General features: G+C 44.1%; 1 protein-coding gene across 2 annotated transcripts in view; it reads left to right on the top strand.

Annotated features, from left to right (window-relative positions):
• Positions 1-1,431: 1,431 nt before the first annotated feature.
• The window catches only part of Cd101 (CD101 molecule), a 36,346-nt gene continuing 18,548 nt past the window's right edge, over positions 1,432-19,229 (top strand). Inside the window, exons 1-6 of one of the 2 annotated variants that reach the window (XM_021196807.2) lie at positions 1,432-1,495; positions 9,384-9,767; positions 10,979-11,395; positions 12,723-13,109; positions 16,596-16,973; positions 17,773-18,177. In XM_021196807.2, coding sequence (XP_021052466.1) covers positions 1,453-1,495; positions 9,384-9,767; positions 10,979-11,395; positions 12,723-13,109; positions 16,596-16,973; positions 17,773-18,177 — 2,014 coding nt within the window. In that variant the 5' untranslated portion in view covers positions 1,432-1,452. The remainder of the gene's footprint in view (positions 1,496-9,383; positions 9,768-10,978; positions 11,396-12,722; positions 13,110-16,595; positions 16,974-17,772; positions 18,178-19,229) is intronic. The other variant, XM_029537937.1, reaches the window with a different exon arrangement.

Below are 19,229 nucleotides of genomic sequence, written 5' to 3'. Positions count from 1 at the left end.
TGCTTTTATTTTTCCCCCCTCTAGTTGTCTCTTTGGCCTAGTACAACCCATCCTGACCTTCCCTCCTGTGCACTAACTTCCTTCTCTGCCTTTACATGTCCCGTTGTTTGTGAACACATTGCATTGGTGGTCATTTGATTAAAAAGGCATTTCCTGAGGATAAATGAAAGGTTATGAATATCTTTGTATATGTGCAAGTTGTACCACAACATCAGAACATGGGAAGACAAAAAAATGACTATATGTATGTATGTATGGATGGATGGATGGACAGATGGATGGATGGATGGATGGATGGATGGATGGATGGATATTTGGCTGGGGTGGATGGATGGATGGATGGATGGATGGATGGATGGATGGATGGATGGATATTTGGCTGGGATGGATGGATGGATGGATGGATGGATGGATGGATGGATGGATATTTGGATGCATGGGGTGGGTGGATGAATGGATAGATGGATGGATGGATATTTGGATGGATGGGGTGGGTGGGTGGGAATGGATGGATGGTGAATAGGTGAATGCATGGATGAATGGTGGAAAAACAGATGGGTGGCAGACAGATGGTAGATGAATAGACGATGGGTGGACAGAACAAGGAAGAATCTGCCTGTTACTGTGCCCTGAAACAGACTAAATTGTTACTAATCTGCCTAGGTCTGCGCTGTACCAGATCTCAGAGTCTGAGGCAAGTGCCCTCAGGGATGTGATCTTGCCTTCTAGGTCTTGACCACTCAGTTACCCCGGGGTTCAGTGCCAGTAGCTGCATGTAGGCACAATTCTGCTATCCTTGATCTCCAGACCCACCCCGGGAAGAGAAACATTGACTCAGAGTCTGCTGATGGTGCTGATGGGAGGTGATAGCCATTGAACACTTCTGTGGACCAAATACTGTTCTACGTGCTTAAAATAATGACATTTTTTTTTTTTTTAGCAATACTGGGGGTGGTGGTGTTATGATTAGCACCATTTAAAAAATAAAAGTTTAAAAAGCTAACCTTTCTAAAATCACACAGCTGATAACAGTCGGCTCCGCCCCAAACTTCAGGCAGCCTGCCTCTGGAACCTCCCATTTTTATACCTCATGTGGCCCCCCAAGTTCATGGATTCCAGGGGCTCCTCTCATGCTTCCTCCCAAGAAGGGAGCAGAACATTTCTCAGTGTTTTTTCATTCACTCAGATTTCTGAAATTCCTTTATATCTAGGCAGGAGGAGCCCTAGGTTCTCTTTTTCCTGTATGTGTTTCCTTCACCATGAAGATAACTCATTACTTCATACCAACTCTGACTGTAAATGCAGCCACTTTGCTTTCTGCAAAGGTCTCTCAGTGGGCTGAAAAACCAAACCATAGCTTCCTCTTTACCTTTGCTGTGACAGCACTGAATTTTGTCATTCAGCTTCTGAGCAAGTTCAGTGACGCTGCCTGAAAAAGCTGTGCCGGTCCAGATGGCATGCATCCTGTGTGTGGCATCTCTCTTTCTCTCTCTAAGTAAGTTTTATAACTTTGATGTTTCTACCGTCACAAGGGCTTGTCATCCAGAGGCTGCTGGGTGAGTGAGTAGGCCAAGTTGGTCTTCACAGGAAAGACTAGGTTATAGACTTTTGACTTTGTGCCAATCTCTTACTTATTGATGACAGTTTTAAGGCTTCCTTATGCATCGTTGTGACTGGGGGCAGTGGAAGACTTTATTGTATCCTGGGTGACTTTTGTATTTTATTTTAAGCTTGTCTTGGAGCTTTGCATGTCCCTAGCTTTACTTAACCTTCCTGGGCTTACCATCCCATGGAAGATGAAGAGGTTTCACTGCCACACGGAGAGGCCTCAAGGTTTGCCTGATGTTAGGGTGTAGCTAGATGTGTGTGCCTTGTGGATGAGACTAGGTAGAAGAAAAAGCAATGAGAGTACCATGAAGTTTAGTTCAAGCTAAAAGAAGGTTCTAGGCTTTATCTGAGAGCTAAAGAGAGAGACAGAGAAGGATCAGAACAATTACTTGGCTCCTCTAAAGTCCATATAGGGCCTTTATCTGGCCCAGGGACACTTTTGCATATTTGAAGAAGATGGAGGAAGAAAAACTTGGAAATAAAGGGAAGAACCAGATGAATTTAGCAGGGAACAAACCAGTTCCTTACCATGTAGAGCAGTTAACAGGCAGGCTGTGTGCCACATACAAAGATCATCTCAGTGTAACTTATAAATGCATATTATAAAATGCATAGGACTGTAGAGTAAACTGGCCATATTGAAATAAAGTTATCAAAATATTTTCAGTACCAATGTGATGGCATCTGTAATCACTGCACTAGTAGGAGCCTAAAGTAGGAGGCCTACCTGAATTTTGTAGTGAATAAACAACATTAAAAAATAAATCATAATATGTTTATTTCCATTCTTATTTATGTGCTATACAACAAGATCTAGAGGACTATTGATTAATCACCAAGCTCAGAGAAGTGGTGGGTATGAAGAGAATATTCTAATATGCCATAAAAATTGCCATATAATATGCAAGTAGCTATGGTTACACGTCTGCATCCATCACTGAAGGGAAATAGGACATTTCCATTGGAGATTAATGAGAATAAAGATGAAGGGGCTTTTTCACCCTGGTTTAAGGACCCTTGAATCCTATCTGTAGGTTGGTTCAAGTTTAAAAGTCTTGGTTCCCAGAGACTGGACAGAGTTTGTGAAGAGACTGTGGTAGCTGGGATGAGGAGAACTGGGCTGAGCTGCAGTCTGTGTGCTAAGGCTGTAGCTTTATAAGAAAAATGAAGGGCATGTACCATTTGGCACTAAGGTAGACCAGCAAGCTCTGGTGGAGTTGAACCAGGATCACATCTCATTGAGCATAGGGGCCTGAGAAAGAGACAGGAAGCCTGTAGGAGGATGTATTAGGACCACATGCCAGTGACTGGCACCTGCCAGCACCCTGCCAGGGTAAGCATCTACGGACAGTGCCTTGGTGGAACCCTGCATGGATTATTGTGTCTGTGATCCTGTTGAGTCATCTGACTGAGTGTGCGTGCATCGTGTGTGGGCACTTCTGCATTTGCTTTGTATGGAAATGAACTGGGTTTACATTGCACAAGGTTACAGAAAGTTGCACATTCTTGTTCTCCTTCTTCTCCTTCTCCTTCTCCTTCTCCTTCTCCTTCTCCTTCTTCTTCTTCTTCTTCTTATTATTATTATATTATTAGTTTTCAGTTGTCCATTTGTTTTTGATAAGCAGGTTCAAAGGACTAGAGGAAGTATCCATAACAGTCAAAATTCAAAAAGTAGAAGATGGTCGCTTTTCCCCATCCACATCCATGGTTGCCTGACCTGGATTCTGCATTTGTTCCTTCTAGGTTTTGACCCATATTAAGTTCCAGTTTTGCATGGAATCGCAGGTCTTACATGACACATACATAAATCAGGAAGTAACTTGAAGCCTGCTGCATTTTGCTTTAATTATAGAAAGGAAATGCAGGAAATTAATGATGATAAAGCGATCAATAGCATTGTTTGGCAAATCTATTCTTTGTCCCAACTTCATAGTGTTGTTTTGGAATGTAGGGACTAAGTCTCGGGGACCCAGCTCCCGCTCACTCACCAAGCACTCCACCACTGAGCCACACTCAATGCCTCAATCTATTATTTCTTTAGATTACTTACTATTTTTTGTGTTGTGTGTTGTTCGTGGTGTCAGAAGACGGCCCTTTGGATTCAGTTCCCTTCTTCTACCTTTTTGTGGGCTCTCACAATTGAACACAGATCATCAGGACTTGCTTAATAAATGCCTTTACCCAATTAGCCATCTTACCAGGCCCATTTTATTTTTATTTTCCCTATTAAACAGGAACACTAACTAAGTAACCAGTTAGAATGTGACTCTTTGAAGCTAATGCCATAGGTAAATGCTCTTGTGGACTTAGCCTGCTTGTATCACCTCTCACCCTGACCAACTGCCAAATAATTAAGGGGCCATTAACACAAGAGGTCTTTGGAGAGGGGCTATTTTTGTGTTACTGAGATTGTATCCATGGAAAAACAGAAAAGTATTCCACTTGGCTCTGGATGGATGATATCTCAACCTCCACCCCCACCCTAGCCCCCACCACACACACACACACACACACACACACACACACACACACANAGAGAGAGAGAGAGAGAGAGAGAGAGAGAGAGAGAGAGCATTGTACGGCAAGAGCAATTGTTGGGTGTGTTGGCTATTCCCTAGGTACGTTTTGCATAAGGTGGAATTACTTCAAATTCTTTGGCTATGTTGTAGCCTGAATGTTTGTGTCCTCTTGGATTTTACCTGTTAGGACTTAAACCTGGGGGTGATGACATTAGGATATAGAGCCTTTGAAAGCTAGTTGACTGAATGGGTTAGTGCTCTTATAAGAGATTGGAAAGACCCAGCTAGTCTCTTCCATGTGCAAAGACACAGCTGGACACCAAATCTACGAGTGCCTTAATCTTTCAATGACTAATCTCCAGGCCTGTGTTTCTACAACACGACACCATTTACTTCCCCCCCCCCCCACTTCATTGCTATCAACAGGCTAAGACATAGACCTTTTCAGAAGTGAAAGGAAAAGTATTGCTGTTTTACAGGATATTTATTTACCTATTTATTTTTGCAATTCTGGGGGTAAATTCAGGGTCTAGTGTGTACTAGGCAAGCGCTCTCCCACTGAGCCACATCCCCGACCAGTATCTTTGAGATGGGAAGAAATGATGTCCAGAGGCCAATCCACAGGGACACGTCTAACTGTCGTGGTCACCATCTCTATGGGCTGTGTCGGGGCTTCCCGCTTCCTCCTAGAGGTGATGTGGCAGGGGACTGGCCTCCTAGAGAAGGTGATGAGGCAGGGAACTGGCCATTTCTTTCTCTCTTAGTGGATGAGCTTTGTGCATAGTGGCTTGCTTTCTTGTGGTCCAACCTCTTCCTCCACAAGCCCTCTCAGGATCCATGTGTCTCTCCTTGTTCGCTGTTGCCTCTGCAGTGGTACCATCCCTACACAGGTGGACCTGGGCTATGTAAGAAGGCAGTAGTAGAACATGAGCCTGAGACAAAGCCATTAAGCTGCATTTCTCCACAGTTTCTGCTTCAGCTCCTCCTTTCTGATCCCTACTTTTAGAGCCCACCCTGACTTCCCTCAATGATGGATAGTGGGTTATAAGTTGAATTAAGCCCTCTCCTTTTTCTTCCCAAGTTGATGTTGGACATGGGTTTGTCATGGAAACATAAGAAAACCGAGATAACATCATTTCTATAAGCCTCGCCTGTTTGTACCCACAAGCCATAAGCTCTCCGCTCTCTTCAGATTCCTTCAGGGGCTTTCATTTATATCTTTCTCATTGAGATGATTGCCATTCTAACTGTTGAACTTAATAAGGCTCAAGGACAGAGATGATTCTAAACTCATCTTTATGTCTTAATCTCTCAAGTACCAGAAAGACTGTAAGTGGCTGAATAAATATTTATTGACTTGGCAAATAAAGCAGGGAAGAATGAAGTGCTAGTTTCCACAATAGAAACTTTCTAATGAGCACTTATTTCACTGGGAAGTGATGAAAAGTGTTGAGGATGCATGGCCAAGCTGCCCACATTACAAATAACAATATAACGTGCCCTGGAAGGAAAAGATGAATGGTGCCTCCAAACTACACTTTAAAAAGTTTATTTGTATATGTGTGTGTCCGTGTGTGTACGTCTGTGTGTGTGTGTGTGTGTGTGTGTGTGTGTGTGTGTGTGTAGACCAGTATCAGGTACCTTTCTCAAGCTCACACTACCTCTTTCTCTCTTTCTTTTCTTTTCTTTTCTTTTCTTTTCTTTTCTTTTCCTTTTCTTTTCTTTTTTCTTCCTTCCTTCCTTTCTTCCTTTCTTCCTTCCTTTCTGTCTTTCTCTCTCTCTCTTCCTTCCTTCCGTTCTTCCATTCTTCCTTTCTCTTTTCTTGTAATTTTTTGGAAATTAAAATATAATTATGTTATTTCTCCCATTCTTTCATCCTTCCAACCTCTCTATCCCTGAACTCTTCTCAAACTCATGGCATCTTCTCTTTGCTATTGTTACATGTATGTATACATGTATGTGCATGTGCAGAAACATATAAGTGTAACCTGCTCAGTCCATTTGGTGTTACTTGCATGTATATGATTTTATGACTGACCACTTGATGTTGGGTAAACAATTGGAGTATCAACCATGGGGATAAATATTTCCCCTGCTCTTAACAATGCTTCATTGCCCATTCTTGGTCACTGAGAGGAGCCCAGTGAGAGTTTCTTCTCCATATGAGTGTGGTACTTTTCCAGGTATTTTTTCTGCACTCATATTGTTGGGGTATGGGTGAAGCTTCTTTGTCATTTCTAGAAGACACATTCCCACAGCGGGTTTCCTGGTCCCCTTGCATTGATAGTCTTTCTGCCCCCTCTTCTGTGATGTTCCCTGAGCCTGAGCAGCAGGAGTTGGATTGTAAATGTATCGGCTGGAGCTGGGCTCCCTGTGGTCACTTGTTCTTTGCTTGTTGACTGGTTGTGTCCTTTCTGTAATGTTCTCCTTTGTTGTAAAGAAAAGTTTACTCGATGACTCCTAAGAGTTATACTCACCTGTGGGTATAAGGATAAATATTTAGAATGTAGTTAGGGATTATGCTGGCTTAGTAAAGTGTCGGTAGTAGATTCTTCTCAAAGAATGACCTCACTAGCCCTGGGCAGTTGGCTAGGTTTCTAATACTAAGCATGATTTCTTTCCTGTTGGGTGGACCTTAAGTCTAACTAGATAGCTGTTGGTTACCACCAAGATATGAGGGCCAGTAATCCTCTTAGGATACCTTGCCAAATTGGTCATAGCTGGGTGTGCCACCGTATATTTAGAAATAGGATCAATCGCATGTACCTTGGACTCAACGCACTGTTTCAGATAGATGAGCCTGCAAGCCCCAGGATTCCTCCCACTCTGTCTCCTCAGCACTTGGATAACGGGTGCAACACGATGCCCAGCTTTTATCTGGATACTGGGGATCAAGCTCAGGTCCTTATGCTTGCTCAACAGGCACTTTGCTGACGGTAACATCTCAGTTCTAAAAAAAAAAAAATCTCATGGTGAAATATAGTATATAAGAAAAGGCTAATAAAACATAAGTATGCAGTTTTATAAGTAAGCAGAAACTAAGACCTGTGTCATCGCTACAATATTCAAGAAACAACATGATCAGGTCCCTAGAAGTGCCCACCCATCCTACCTGAGCATCATCAGGACATAATCCCTCCCCACAAGTCACCTTCCTGACTCCCATGGTAACCACCCCCTGACCTATTTTTAAAGATGATTTTAACCTTTATGCATCAGCTAAATGATACAATGTGGTTTTGCGTATTTTTAATTTTTTTTTATTTTATATGCATTGGTGTTTTTGCCTTTACATATATCTGTGTGAAGGCACTGGGATCCCTAGGACTAGAGTTATGGAGAGCTGTGAGCTGTGTGTGCTGAGAATTGAACCCCGGTCCTCTGGAAGAGCAATCAGTACTCTTAACTGCTGAGCCATCTCTCCAGCTGCATATATTTTAACTTTTAATATTTTAAGTTTTAAACGGACTATTTCTGTAGATAGCCAAAGAGATTCAAAGTTACTCCATGAATGATCAGGCATAATTCTACATGTTACTACAAATAGTTATAATTTTTAATTTCTTTATAAGATTCCATCTTATTGTACACTACCACAGTTTATATGGCAGCTCTGCTGCTATGTTCCGCTCTTGAGGGACATTCAGGCTGTCCCTTGTTTGGGGGCAACAGTGAATGGCACTGCTGTTCCTTCATGTGTCACCTGATGCACGGTGCCCACATTGCACATTACACAAGGTTACCTTGCTGAAAATGTTTAAAACTTCTCTGTCATCAGTTTCTGGTAAGTAATAATTTAATTTTTTCTAATGTAGTCTAATTTCTATTTATAGATATTCAGCACAAAAAAGTGTGATATAAATATATAACATTGAGATTTATGAATACTTAAATGTATTTTCAAATTATTACTGGAAATGTGTGTGGTTGGATATTGATTAGTTTCTTGGCCAGTTTTGGTTGAGTATATTCAGATGCGGTTTTTAAGTTTTTTTAGTTGATTTTATCAATTAATCACTTTACCCTCTTGTGGGGGAGGGAAGCCTCCTTCCTGCCTCTCCATTTCCTCTCATGAGCTCTGCACGTCTCTTCTCTTGCTCCCCACAGGAGTCTCCTGAACCCTTTGCCCTTGCTCTGGCTCTCTGGAACCTGTTCTGAAGGATTCTATTCTGTCAACCGCTTCATGCTGCCCATAGCGCTCAATGGATCTTCTGGTGTCCTTTAGCCCCCGTCTTGCCCTTCGAGGGTTCCCGGACCCTCGGAGAAGATCTTGTTCATCTCTGTGACATCATTACCTCTGGCCTCTGCTCTTCTGTAACCACAAAGCGAGCCCACTTTCCGTATTAGCCGTAATGAGAACACTCTTGTAGTTTCTGAAAAAAAAAAAGCTGAATTTAAAACATCTCTATATAAAAAGCTACCTTTTAATCACATTTCTCCTTTAGACCTAATTTTCTGCAGCTTCAATGAGAAAACATCCTAGCTGAAAACCCTGGGTAAGAAAAAAAAAAATTAAACTCTGAGCCCAGAACCTGGACTTCATAAACATCTGTTTGAGAGTTTCAAGCAAAGTGAAAGAGCCGCTCTAAGAAATTAGAACAGTATAAATAAATAAAATAAAATAGAGAAAGAAATTAGAACTGTAAAAAACGGCAAAACACAGCAAAAAGCAATGAAAAAACAAAGCTTCACAGTAGAGACAGGAAGTGTCACTGCCATTTCTGGTGCTCATTTTATCTTGTCTTGCACCGGACATGGCTGGGAGCTACAAATATCTGTAACTGACCAGCAAGAAGGAGTAAGGTATCGGGAGCAGAGCGGTGGGCTTTGCCTCTCTTGGATGCCCTTCTGTGGGAGAGACTGTGTCTTGGAATTTGGGGTTTGAGACGCTTTAAGCTGTTTTGCCATAAAATACTGCAAAAGATAAAAATATCAGATATGATATTGGCTTTCAAGTAAGTCCATTTAGATAAGCTGCTGCTTTGTAGACGTGGCCCTGATACATATTGAGGCTAACCATTTTCGAAAGGAAACTAGGGCTGTGCAAGCTTAGGTAACAGAGGAACGGTGACCACACTGAGCCATTCATTCCATTGCCATCCAGCCTGAGGAGGGTGGCAAAGAGTCAAGGTGATTACAGTGAATAAACCTCGGTCTCATTTACCAGGATGGTAATATAGAGACCTACACGATGTGGTACCCTGGGAATTAGAGCACTCACCTATTTTTATCTTCTTTCTTCCTCCTACTTACAAGCTAAGTTCAGCATCGGCCAGAGGGAAGTAAAAATTCAAGAAGGCCCTCTGTACAGAGCCGAAGGTTACCCTATCAGCATCAGTTGCAACGTAACTGGTCATCGGGGTCCTTCCACACAGGACTTCCAGTGGTCTATTTACCTGCCAAGCGCCCCAACCAAGGAAGTCCAGATCATCAGCACCAAGGATGATGCCGGCTTCTCTTACGCAGTGTATGCCCAGAGAGTGAAAAACAAGGAGATCTACATAGAGAGGCTGCAGGGTGACTCGGTCCTGTTGCATATCTCAAAACTCCAGATGAAAGATGCTGGCGAGTACGAGTGCCACACACCCAACACGGATGGGAAGTATTTTGGAAGTTACAGTGCAAAGACAAATCTAACTGGTGAGCTCCTGTTACCCAAGCCCCTGGCAAGCCTGTATCCACCATCACAATGCCCTGCCAAGGGAGAGATTTTTCCACTAGTCTGTTTGCTCTGGGTAAAGAGCCTACCTACCACTCCGAGTATTCTGAAGATGTGTCGCAAGTAGGTGTCTCATGTTTTCCCAGTGACATATGCCACACAGCCTGAGGAGCCAGTGTGGGGCCTTCCCAAGTGCGTCCCCCCCACACACCCAAGCTGGTAATAGCAAAGCATTAGATAGATCTTTGCATGCCCCCTCTCCCCCATATCATCTTGCAGCTCAGTAAGAGAGCCAGCACCAGTGTCATGAGTGATGCTATCAACTGCAGAATGATTCTTTTCCAACCACCATTTCCTAGCACATTTATCTGGAGGGAGAGGGTCAAATTCTTGCAACTGTGGCTCACTTGGAATATCTAGTTTCCTTTTGTAGTTTAGCAAACTCCTATAGGAACTCCAGGATGCAGATTCAACACCACCTCCTTTGCAGAACCCTTTAGACCGCCTCAGGCCATGTTCCCCCACATGGTTCTTCTTAACGCCCTGTTCATACTGTGATTGCCAGCATTCACCCAGTTATCTCATAATCAGCTACTCCTATGCCTGTCTCCCACCACCTCTGAGCTTCCTGGGAACTCCCAGCTCTTATACAATGTCTATACTCGTCATTGGCTTGGCCTTGGTGCTGCTTCTACATGAACTTCAACTGTGTGGTTTACATTCGAGGAAGAAGAGAATAGAAGGGTCCTTAGACAGCTATGAAAACTTTGGGAAAGCTTGCATTTGGTCTCTGACTAACAAATTACATTTCTTTAGATCTCCAAAATAGAAAAAGCAGATTAGAGAGGGAAAAGAAGCAATCCACTCAAGTCCATATAGCCAAACGGAGTGGCTGAGAGCCAGAACCTGAGTCCAGAAACTCCAGTGTTCCTCCTACTCGTGGCTGAGTAGCTAACCTGGTTCCAGCTTGTGCTGATGAAGCAAAGCCAGGGTCCTGCCTCCCTGAGCCACTCACTCTGCAAAGTTCCTGTGCTCTCTCAGCAAAAGGGAAAGCCGGAGTTAGAGAAACATATGGCTGGGAGCACTCGAGGAATGTGCCTTGCAGATGAGGTTTAGGCGCCATCTTCCCGAGAGGAAGGTCTAATGAGACAAACATGAACCAGCAAGATAATCAGTGTTGCCTTGTTTCCAGTGATTCCTGACACCCTGTCTGCCACCATGCCCTCCCAGACACTCAGTAAGAAGGAAGGCGAACCCTTGGAACTCACCTGTGAGACAACCAGAACCACTGCTCAACACACCCATCTCTCTCTCACCTGGTACCTGATGCAGGAAGGAGGAGGGAGTCAAGCCACTGAGATTGTTTCTCTCTCCAAGGACTTTGTATTGACCCCTGGGTCCTCCTATGCAGACAGGTTTGTGGCCAGAGATATACGGTTGGACAAGCTTGGAGCCACTTCCTTCAGGCTGTCCATAGGCAAGCTCCAGCCTTCAGATCAAGGCCAAGTGTTCTGTGAGGCCACAGAATGGATTCAGGATCCAGATGAAACGTGGACTTTGATCACAAGAAAGCAGACAGATCAAACAGTTCTGAGGATCCAGCCGGCAGGTAATTATCTTCTCAGGGAACCTGTGAATTCATTCTCAGTAAGTATGTAGGGATAGCTTTATTATTATTATTTTTTAAGACCTTCTGTTGACTTTTTCTAAAAGATAGAAAAAAGGTTTAAGCTAATTTTGTTTTTGTCATCTGGAAAGCATAACTAAGAAGATGTTCCAGAATGTTCAATTAGGGCTCTGTTCGTGGGAGAGTTTATATGGGACCAGAAATGTGAAACAGATAGATTGATGCTACAAGGCAGCCGTGGAACTTGCTTCATAACCATGGTTGCTAGGCACTTTGTAAGCACGTTGTCTCCATTATTTAATTGTAATCCAAATAATCACCCACAATGTAGCCAGCTCTCTGTTTTAAAAACCAGGGACCCCAGTTACAGACACAGTGAGTGCATCCCAACACCTACCGGAGACAGAAGGTGCTCGCTTCTAAGGCCAAATCTGCCTCTCTCCAAAGCCCACCTACCACAGGGAACTGGGCCTCAAAGCAGCTTCAGTGTCCAATATGAAGCTTCACCCCTGCTGGTGGCAGGATGCCCTTCCACCAGGCCCCATCTCTATAGTGAAGTGGTCTCACCTTGCATGATCCATTGACATTTTTGTCAAAAGTAGACAGGAAGGCCTGGTCATTTTTTTAATCTTTTTTATGTGCATTGGTTTAATAAGAGGAATAGCTAAGACCGTGAGTATCCAATGTGGAAAACGATACTCCAGTGGAGGGTCACTGACTTCGCATGACACTCAGCTCTACCGAATCCCGTGGCTTTCAAGAGTTCAATTTGTGCTTAGTGGGTCCTACAAGGCCCTATCGCATGTGTTTGGAAGTTAGGAAATTCTACTGGCTGTTTATCAAACAAACAAACAAACAAGATAAGAAATAAAAGTTGGGGGTTCAGAGGAAGAAGCAAATACCCGGCACACAGTGAGGCCCAGGTTTAATGCCCGGTACAAAAGGAAAAGAGAAAACCAGAAGTCCTAATTTATAGCAGTTCAACACAACATGAAATAGTTCACTTTTTCACTTGGGAGGCAGGCCTACGTTGATCTTGACACATCTGTGTATGAGAAATATTTCCTTACTGGGGACTGCTTTCAGAAAACCATGGACACTGTCCTTCCTGGGTGACAGACTAGTTGGGGACTTTGGAATTATCTTTTACTGCAGGGCTATTTTGGAGTAGGGAACTCTGGTGCCGCAGAACTGAAAGGTGACATGCAATGCATGCACTGGACCCTGATCGCCGTCCCAGCCGTCTTGTGCTGAAAGGGGCAAGTGCAGAGGGCTTTCTAAACACCTGCTTTGCTTTTTTGTTGCCCAGCAAGAGATTTTGAAGTGAGCATCACAGCCGATAGCTCACCTGATGAAGGAAAACCCTTGGAACTGGTTTGCCTGGTTGTCGGCAGAGATGGTGACCCACAGCTTCAGGGCACTTGGTTCCTCAATGGGAAGGAAATTGCCCAGACTGATGCTGGTGGGGTCCTGGGCCTGAAGAGAGAGTACAGAGACAGAGCAAGCCAAGGCCAGCTGCAGGTTTCAAAGTTAAGTGCCCAGACGTTCTCTCTCAAGCTCTTCTCCGTGGGTCCAGAGGATGTCGGCACCTACAGTTGTGAAGTGGCGGAGGTGGCGAGGACTCAGACGGGCTCGTGGCAGGTACTTCAGAGAAAGCAGTCACCAGGCTACCAGGTGCAGCTGAGGGAGCCAGCAGGTACGTGACAACATGACATAGGGGCATGCATACATTGTGCTGTCTTCAGATGCCCCCAGGGGACATTGCAGGAGCACATGTGAGGTGGAGGGGGGTGGGGTCTTCCTTTAGAGCCTGGAGCCTGTCAGACCCCAGTGGAGAGGAAATAAATCCTGAAGGACAAAGAGTTACCCAGACTAGCCAAGATGTTCGGAGTCTAACTCCTGAGCCATGGGGCATGGGCATTTCTCTTCATTCCTTTCTATTTCAATTCTTTTGCCTATAAAATGACAAGTAGGTGGCCCCTAAGTCCCGTCTTGCCATCTTACATTGTTTGAGTCTGTTTATTTTTTTTTAGTTGTAATTTTCATATGCTGTTTTCTGTTTAGTGAAGTCCTCTGATTTTGTGTGTTTGCACACTTGTATGTATATAAGCAGAGGCTTATAAGTGTATGAATATGCTGTGTGCTTGTGTGCCCTTGTGTATGAATGCCCATGTGTGCATGAGGGTGGGGAGAAATTGAGTCCCTTTTCCTGGGGAACACGCAGCTGAGCAAGCTGACCTTGCGTTGAGGCTGGGCAGCCATTTTTCAATCGCCTTCGGCTAATCTTGTTATGTTAACTTGCAGTGGGTCATAATTCTGACTCATAGTGAGGAATGAAGAGACAAATGAAAGTGGACAGACTCTATTCTCTGCGCTTGCTGGGATGTGGTGAGCTGTCTGCTCAACTGGTTCTGAGCATCCCTAACAGTGCGAGCCACTGCTGTGGCTTGTGTGTATAATTGTCCTTCAAAGGCTCAGAGTTTGGTCCTTAGTGTGGTGATGAGGATAAAATTAGACCACGGGAGCTCCACCCTCGTGAATGTATTAATGCCACCTTGGGAGACAGGACTGTGTGAATGAGGCCAACCCCCACACGCTTGTCCCTCCTGTTCCCTCTTCACAATAGAGGGTCCCTCCACCATGCCAGTGCCACAATAATCTGATCCTTAAGCCCGTGAACCCCTTTATACATTACCCGGCTTCACATACCTTGCTCTTACAACACAAAACAGCCCCAGGATGATGGCCACTGGGTTCATCATCACTTTGTGAACGTTGAGTGACTTTAAATATGTTTGAATCCTCCGTGCTTTGTGTATAGCATAAAAACAGATGCACCCAAAACTAATATTAGAATCCTCTGGGCTGTGTGGTAAAGTCAAACTCTAGAAAGAAAATTTGCCCAAAAGCAAAAAAAAAAAAAAAAGGGGGGGGGGAAGAAATTTTAATTAAAAATAAACTGAGCTAAAATGAAAGCTGTTCTTGCTACACTTGCTCATTAGGGATATCTCCAAAGATAGAAAAATGCCCCTTCAGAGCTCTGCCTCCCTCTCCCCATTGGCTAGGAAGGAAGATAGCAGAGCTCAGGACAAGTGGCAGGCCAGGAAGTGTGCTGCTGTTAGTTTCCACACTAAACATTTGGTCTAAGTTTCTAGGATTCAGGAAAAACAATGTGGGCGGTTTACATATTTGTACAGAGCTCGCTAAAATCTCTGAACTCCCAGGGGGAAAATATCTACAAACTTCTTTAAACCTGGTATGTGAGAATTTGTTCCCAGGAGCCCCAAAGGGTGCTTCGTGGAGTCGGGCTCTAGTCCTGCAGAGAGGGTTATCTTTCAGTGCTAAAAAGAATTATTTTCTCATAAGCTAGAGTCCAAACTGAGGCTAACATGTAGCAATTGGAAAGCTTCTTAGCATATTTATTGGGGACCTTGTCTTACACTCTGATTTGAAAGTCCAAACATTTGAAACATGAGCAGACTTTATCACTCCTTGAATATTTTAAACAGAAGGGAACACCCACTGCCACTGTGCCTTGCTATACTTCTTACTATGAGGCTAATGACCGAAGGCATTTTTGAAGTGATGCTAGTTGAAACTGAACTTAATGATTACGTTAAAGAGGTGAGATTGTGGCTTGTTATTTTCCTTCTAATTTTTAAACTTCAGTCATGAGTCATTTTTATATAAAAAACAAACTAACGGACAAACAAAAAACATATACCATGATCAGTGCCTCTCTCACCCAAAATGCAGAAGCAAGCTTGATAATTTGCTCAACCCGTTTATGAAGATTAGTCTTCATTCTGCCTCTGTCGCTGATGTGTGCAAGCCTGAAGCAGTGGATGGGATCTCTCTCCTCTGTAGGGAAGAACAATTTGCAGATTCGTTTAGATCCCCTTTAGGTTTCTAATGCCAGTCTGTTTTATTTCTCTCTTTTGCTTTGAGCTACCTCTGCTGTTGCCAGTGCCTCTTATTAAACACTAATGGTAATAGCTAACCCTTTTCAGTACTCTCTGTAGCCCAAGGCCTGCGCCCCTACTGTGGCCTTTGTTCAGTCCTCTCCACGAAGCAAAAACGTGGCTGCTATTATTACCCTCATTTTTCCTGGAAAGAAACACAAAGGCTCGGAGAGGTCAAGTGTGCTGCCCAGAGTGATGCTGCCTCCAGGTCATGGTGGGTGCTATCCTTACATGTAGTGCTGGGATGCCCAGGACACAGGAGCTCCTGATGTATCTACGTCCTGATGTATGGCCCATAGGGCAGCCAGGACAGGACCTTGTATAATAAGCATTTGTTGAATGAATTTTTTTCATTTCTTTACGTCTTGAATTTCCCATCTGGGAGCTGGCCTTGCATTTATAGTTATTTGACATATAGTTATATTATAGCATTTAAACATGAAAAGGCTATGACTTGCCAATGATAGCAGATAGATATGCACCTGTATTATATAATATATGTGTATATAAATATAAAATTTTCCCAGATTAGTGTTTTTTATGGTGGTATTGCAAACAGAGATCCAATTAATAATTTTCTTTCCCTCTTCAAAACACACACCAAGCTAATTAGGACTGGCAGGCACATACAAGCAGAGAGAGAACATATTTAAAAAGACTGACAGCCTTTATTCTAAAAACAAACACCCTAACATGTAAATTATCAGGGCTTCATTACTTTCAAGTTCATTTACTCTCCCTAATGAATCAAAACAAACAAAAAAATACTATCAGATATTTGCCCAACTAGACCTTCTTCAGTATGGGCTAGCTGAACAAAACCACGAGAAAAAGAAGTATATATTATGAATCATGTGTGTGTTCATGGGCTCTCCTGGTCTTCTGTCTGCTGTCTTGTTTCCACTATGTAATAATTACCTTAGGGAAGTTTTATTTTATTTATGCACACAGAGAGAGACACACATATATACCCTTGCACACTATCTACCCATTCACCTATCCATTTATCTTTCCATCCATCCATCCATCCATCCATCCATCCATCCATCCATCCATCCATCCATGATGGTTTGGAAGATCTTTGTTCTGGGCATGGTATGGAAGAATCAACCAACTCTGATCAAACAAGTAAAGTACTTTATAGTTAAAATTCATCATCATATTTTGGAATTTTTTTTTATTTACTTAAAGCATTTTCTTCCATAACTTGTAATCTGCAGCAAGAAGTGTGACCGTGTCTGCCAAGCAGCAAGCTGCGTGGGAAGGAGAGACGCTTACCCTTCTCTGCAAGGCAGCTGGGGATGCAAGTGCTCTGTCTGTGAGTTGGTGGCTCACCCCACAGGACCAGACCACACCCGTGTTTGTGGCTGGCATGGGGCAAGATGGTACTGTGCAGCTGGGAGACTTTTCTCCGGGCCCTGCACACCATGGTAACAGGAGGCTGGAGAAAGTGGACTGGGCCACCTTTCGACTGGAGATTGCCTCTGCCATGGTCACAGACAGTGGTACCTATGAATGCAGGGTGTCAGAGAGACCCCAGAACCAGGCCAAAGGTTTGCAGTCAACCCAGAAGATTTCAGTCACTGTAAAATCTCTGAGTAAGTCACTGGGATAAGTCCTTTTCTGAATGTGTGACAGTCACCTTATTCTGTACTGAAGTTTGAGTGGTGTCACCCAGAACCCCTGCCAGAGGTTCACATACTCTGAGCCCTGGGTACGTGTCCTGTGAGTGTCCGTGGTATGTGCACCCCAAGTACAGTGCCAGCCAGCGGCATATGAGCCGAGACCTGCAGAACAGAGTATGCAAATCAGGCCTGACAGCAACCTCTCGCGTTTATTCATCTTTATAAAGATCATTCTAGAGTGCAACTTGTAAATTGTGCAAAGTTGAAAACAAACCCCTGTGATTCCTGGTTGACTAGCAGATGAGTGGGGCCAAGCTTGCCCTGTCCCAGCAGCAGCCCAGCTATCATGGAGTCTTCTCCAGCATGGGCAAGAGAGTGACATTGAGCCCGGGGGGGGGGGGNGGGGGGAAGGGAGAGGAAGGAGGCCAGACCATGCTGTGAGTGTTCTACTTGCTGAGTGGGGAGAGGAAAGAGGCCAGACCCTGGCTGCGCGTGGTGTCCCTGCTCGGTGCAGCTGTCTGAGTGGTGCACTGGAGAAACACTGCCTGTTTGTTGTGGCTGCTGAGAACAGTGATAGGCGAGGGGGGAGACTTGGAGAGCCGAGGTTGAAATTCAGGACAGACTGTACTGTGGACCAACCTCTTCCCCAAATTCATGTCACTCCAGGAACACAAGTGTGTGGCCCTGTGTAAAGGGTGGCATTGAGAAAACTTGGAAGTCCCCGAGCTGGGACCTGGTAAACAGGAAGTGTGTCTCGCTTTCTCCCCTACAGAGTCAAGTTTACGAGTTAATCTGATGAGCCGTCAGCCACAAGTGATGTTAGCCCACACCTTCGACCTGTCCTGCATAGTGAGGGCCGACTACTCGGATCTCAAGCTGCCGATCTCGGTAACGTGGCAGTTCCAGCCAGCTGGCTCTGGAGCCTTTCAACGGCTTATTCAAATCTCCCACAATGGCACCGTTGAATGGGGGGACGTCCTCTCCCAGATCCACAGGAAGACGAAGGTGTCACAGTCTTTCTTTCGTTCTCAACTCCAAATCCACGATGCCGCTATGGAGGAGACAGGGGTGTATCGGTGTAAAGTGGAGGTTTATGACAGAGGTTCCGTGTGCACAAGTGGCCCAGCCAGGGTATCTGCCACCTCTAACCTATTAATGATTACTGTCACCTTTCCAGGTAAGGGATACTTGACATTGATCCCTGTTTATAAAAAAAAGAATATCTTTTTTTGCCTGGTGTGATGGTGCATACCTATAATCCCAGTATTCAGGAGGCCAGGATAGGAGAATTGAGAATTTGAGGTCAGCCTAGGCTGAAATGGTGAGCCCCTGTCTCAAATAACAGTGGAGCTCCTCCCACTTTGTGTAAACTATAGAAACAGGCATAACGTATCCATTCACCACGTTTGTCCTGGTAAAGTGAGCATGTTGTAATGGCATTGACATGAAGTTAGTATATGTGAAATGGCCACATTGGTTGCTAAAACAATGAGATACTTCCTTAGCAGCTAATAACCACTGCTCTTTGACCTTTCCACACCTGCCATGAGTTCCCATTGCCAGCAGCCACATGATACTGTGTGGCACAGCTGAGCCTCAAAAGCCTCCTCCAGGGTAGATGATATTTTAAGTCAGTCACGGCTGCTGCTCCTGCATGGGTTTTGTATTTGGAAGTGGTGGGGATCATGCAAATTCTATTAGAATACTGTCTTAGTTAGGGTTTTATTGCTGTGAAGAGACGCCGTGACCAAGGCAACTCTTAGAAAGGAAAACATTTAATTTGGGCCCGTCTTATAGTTTCAGAGGGTCAATGCATTATCCTCATGGCTGGAAACATGACAGCATCCAGGCAGACATGGAGCTGGAGGAGCTGCTGACAGTTCTACATCTTGATCCACAGGCAGCAGGAAGAGACTCTGTGCCACACTGTGGATAGCTTGGGCAATAGGAAACCTCCAACCTGTCTCCTCAGTGACTCACTTCCTCCAGCAAGGCCACACCTCCTAACAGTGCCATAGCCACACTCTATGGCCAAGAGTATACAGGGGCCGTAGCCATTCAAACCACAACAAATACTCTTAGCTGCCTCTTTTAAAATATTAACATGTAAGAGAGAATTTGTGGTTCCAAGTTCAATTCAGTCTCTTTTTTTGTTTGTTTGTTTGTATTTTTTTGGTTGTTTTTTTTTTTTTTTTTACTTTCTATCAAAATTACAGTGTCTATGACACT

This window comes from Mus pahari, chromosome 4 (assembly GCF_900095145.1).
Source record: "Mus pahari chromosome 4, PAHARI_EIJ_v1.1, whole genome shotgun sequence".
Lineage (NCBI taxonomy): Eukaryota > Metazoa > Chordata > Mammalia > Rodentia > Muridae > Mus > Mus pahari.
The sequence above is the reverse complement of the archived record's forward strand: the minus strand, read 5'-3'. Positions and strand labels throughout refer to the sequence as shown.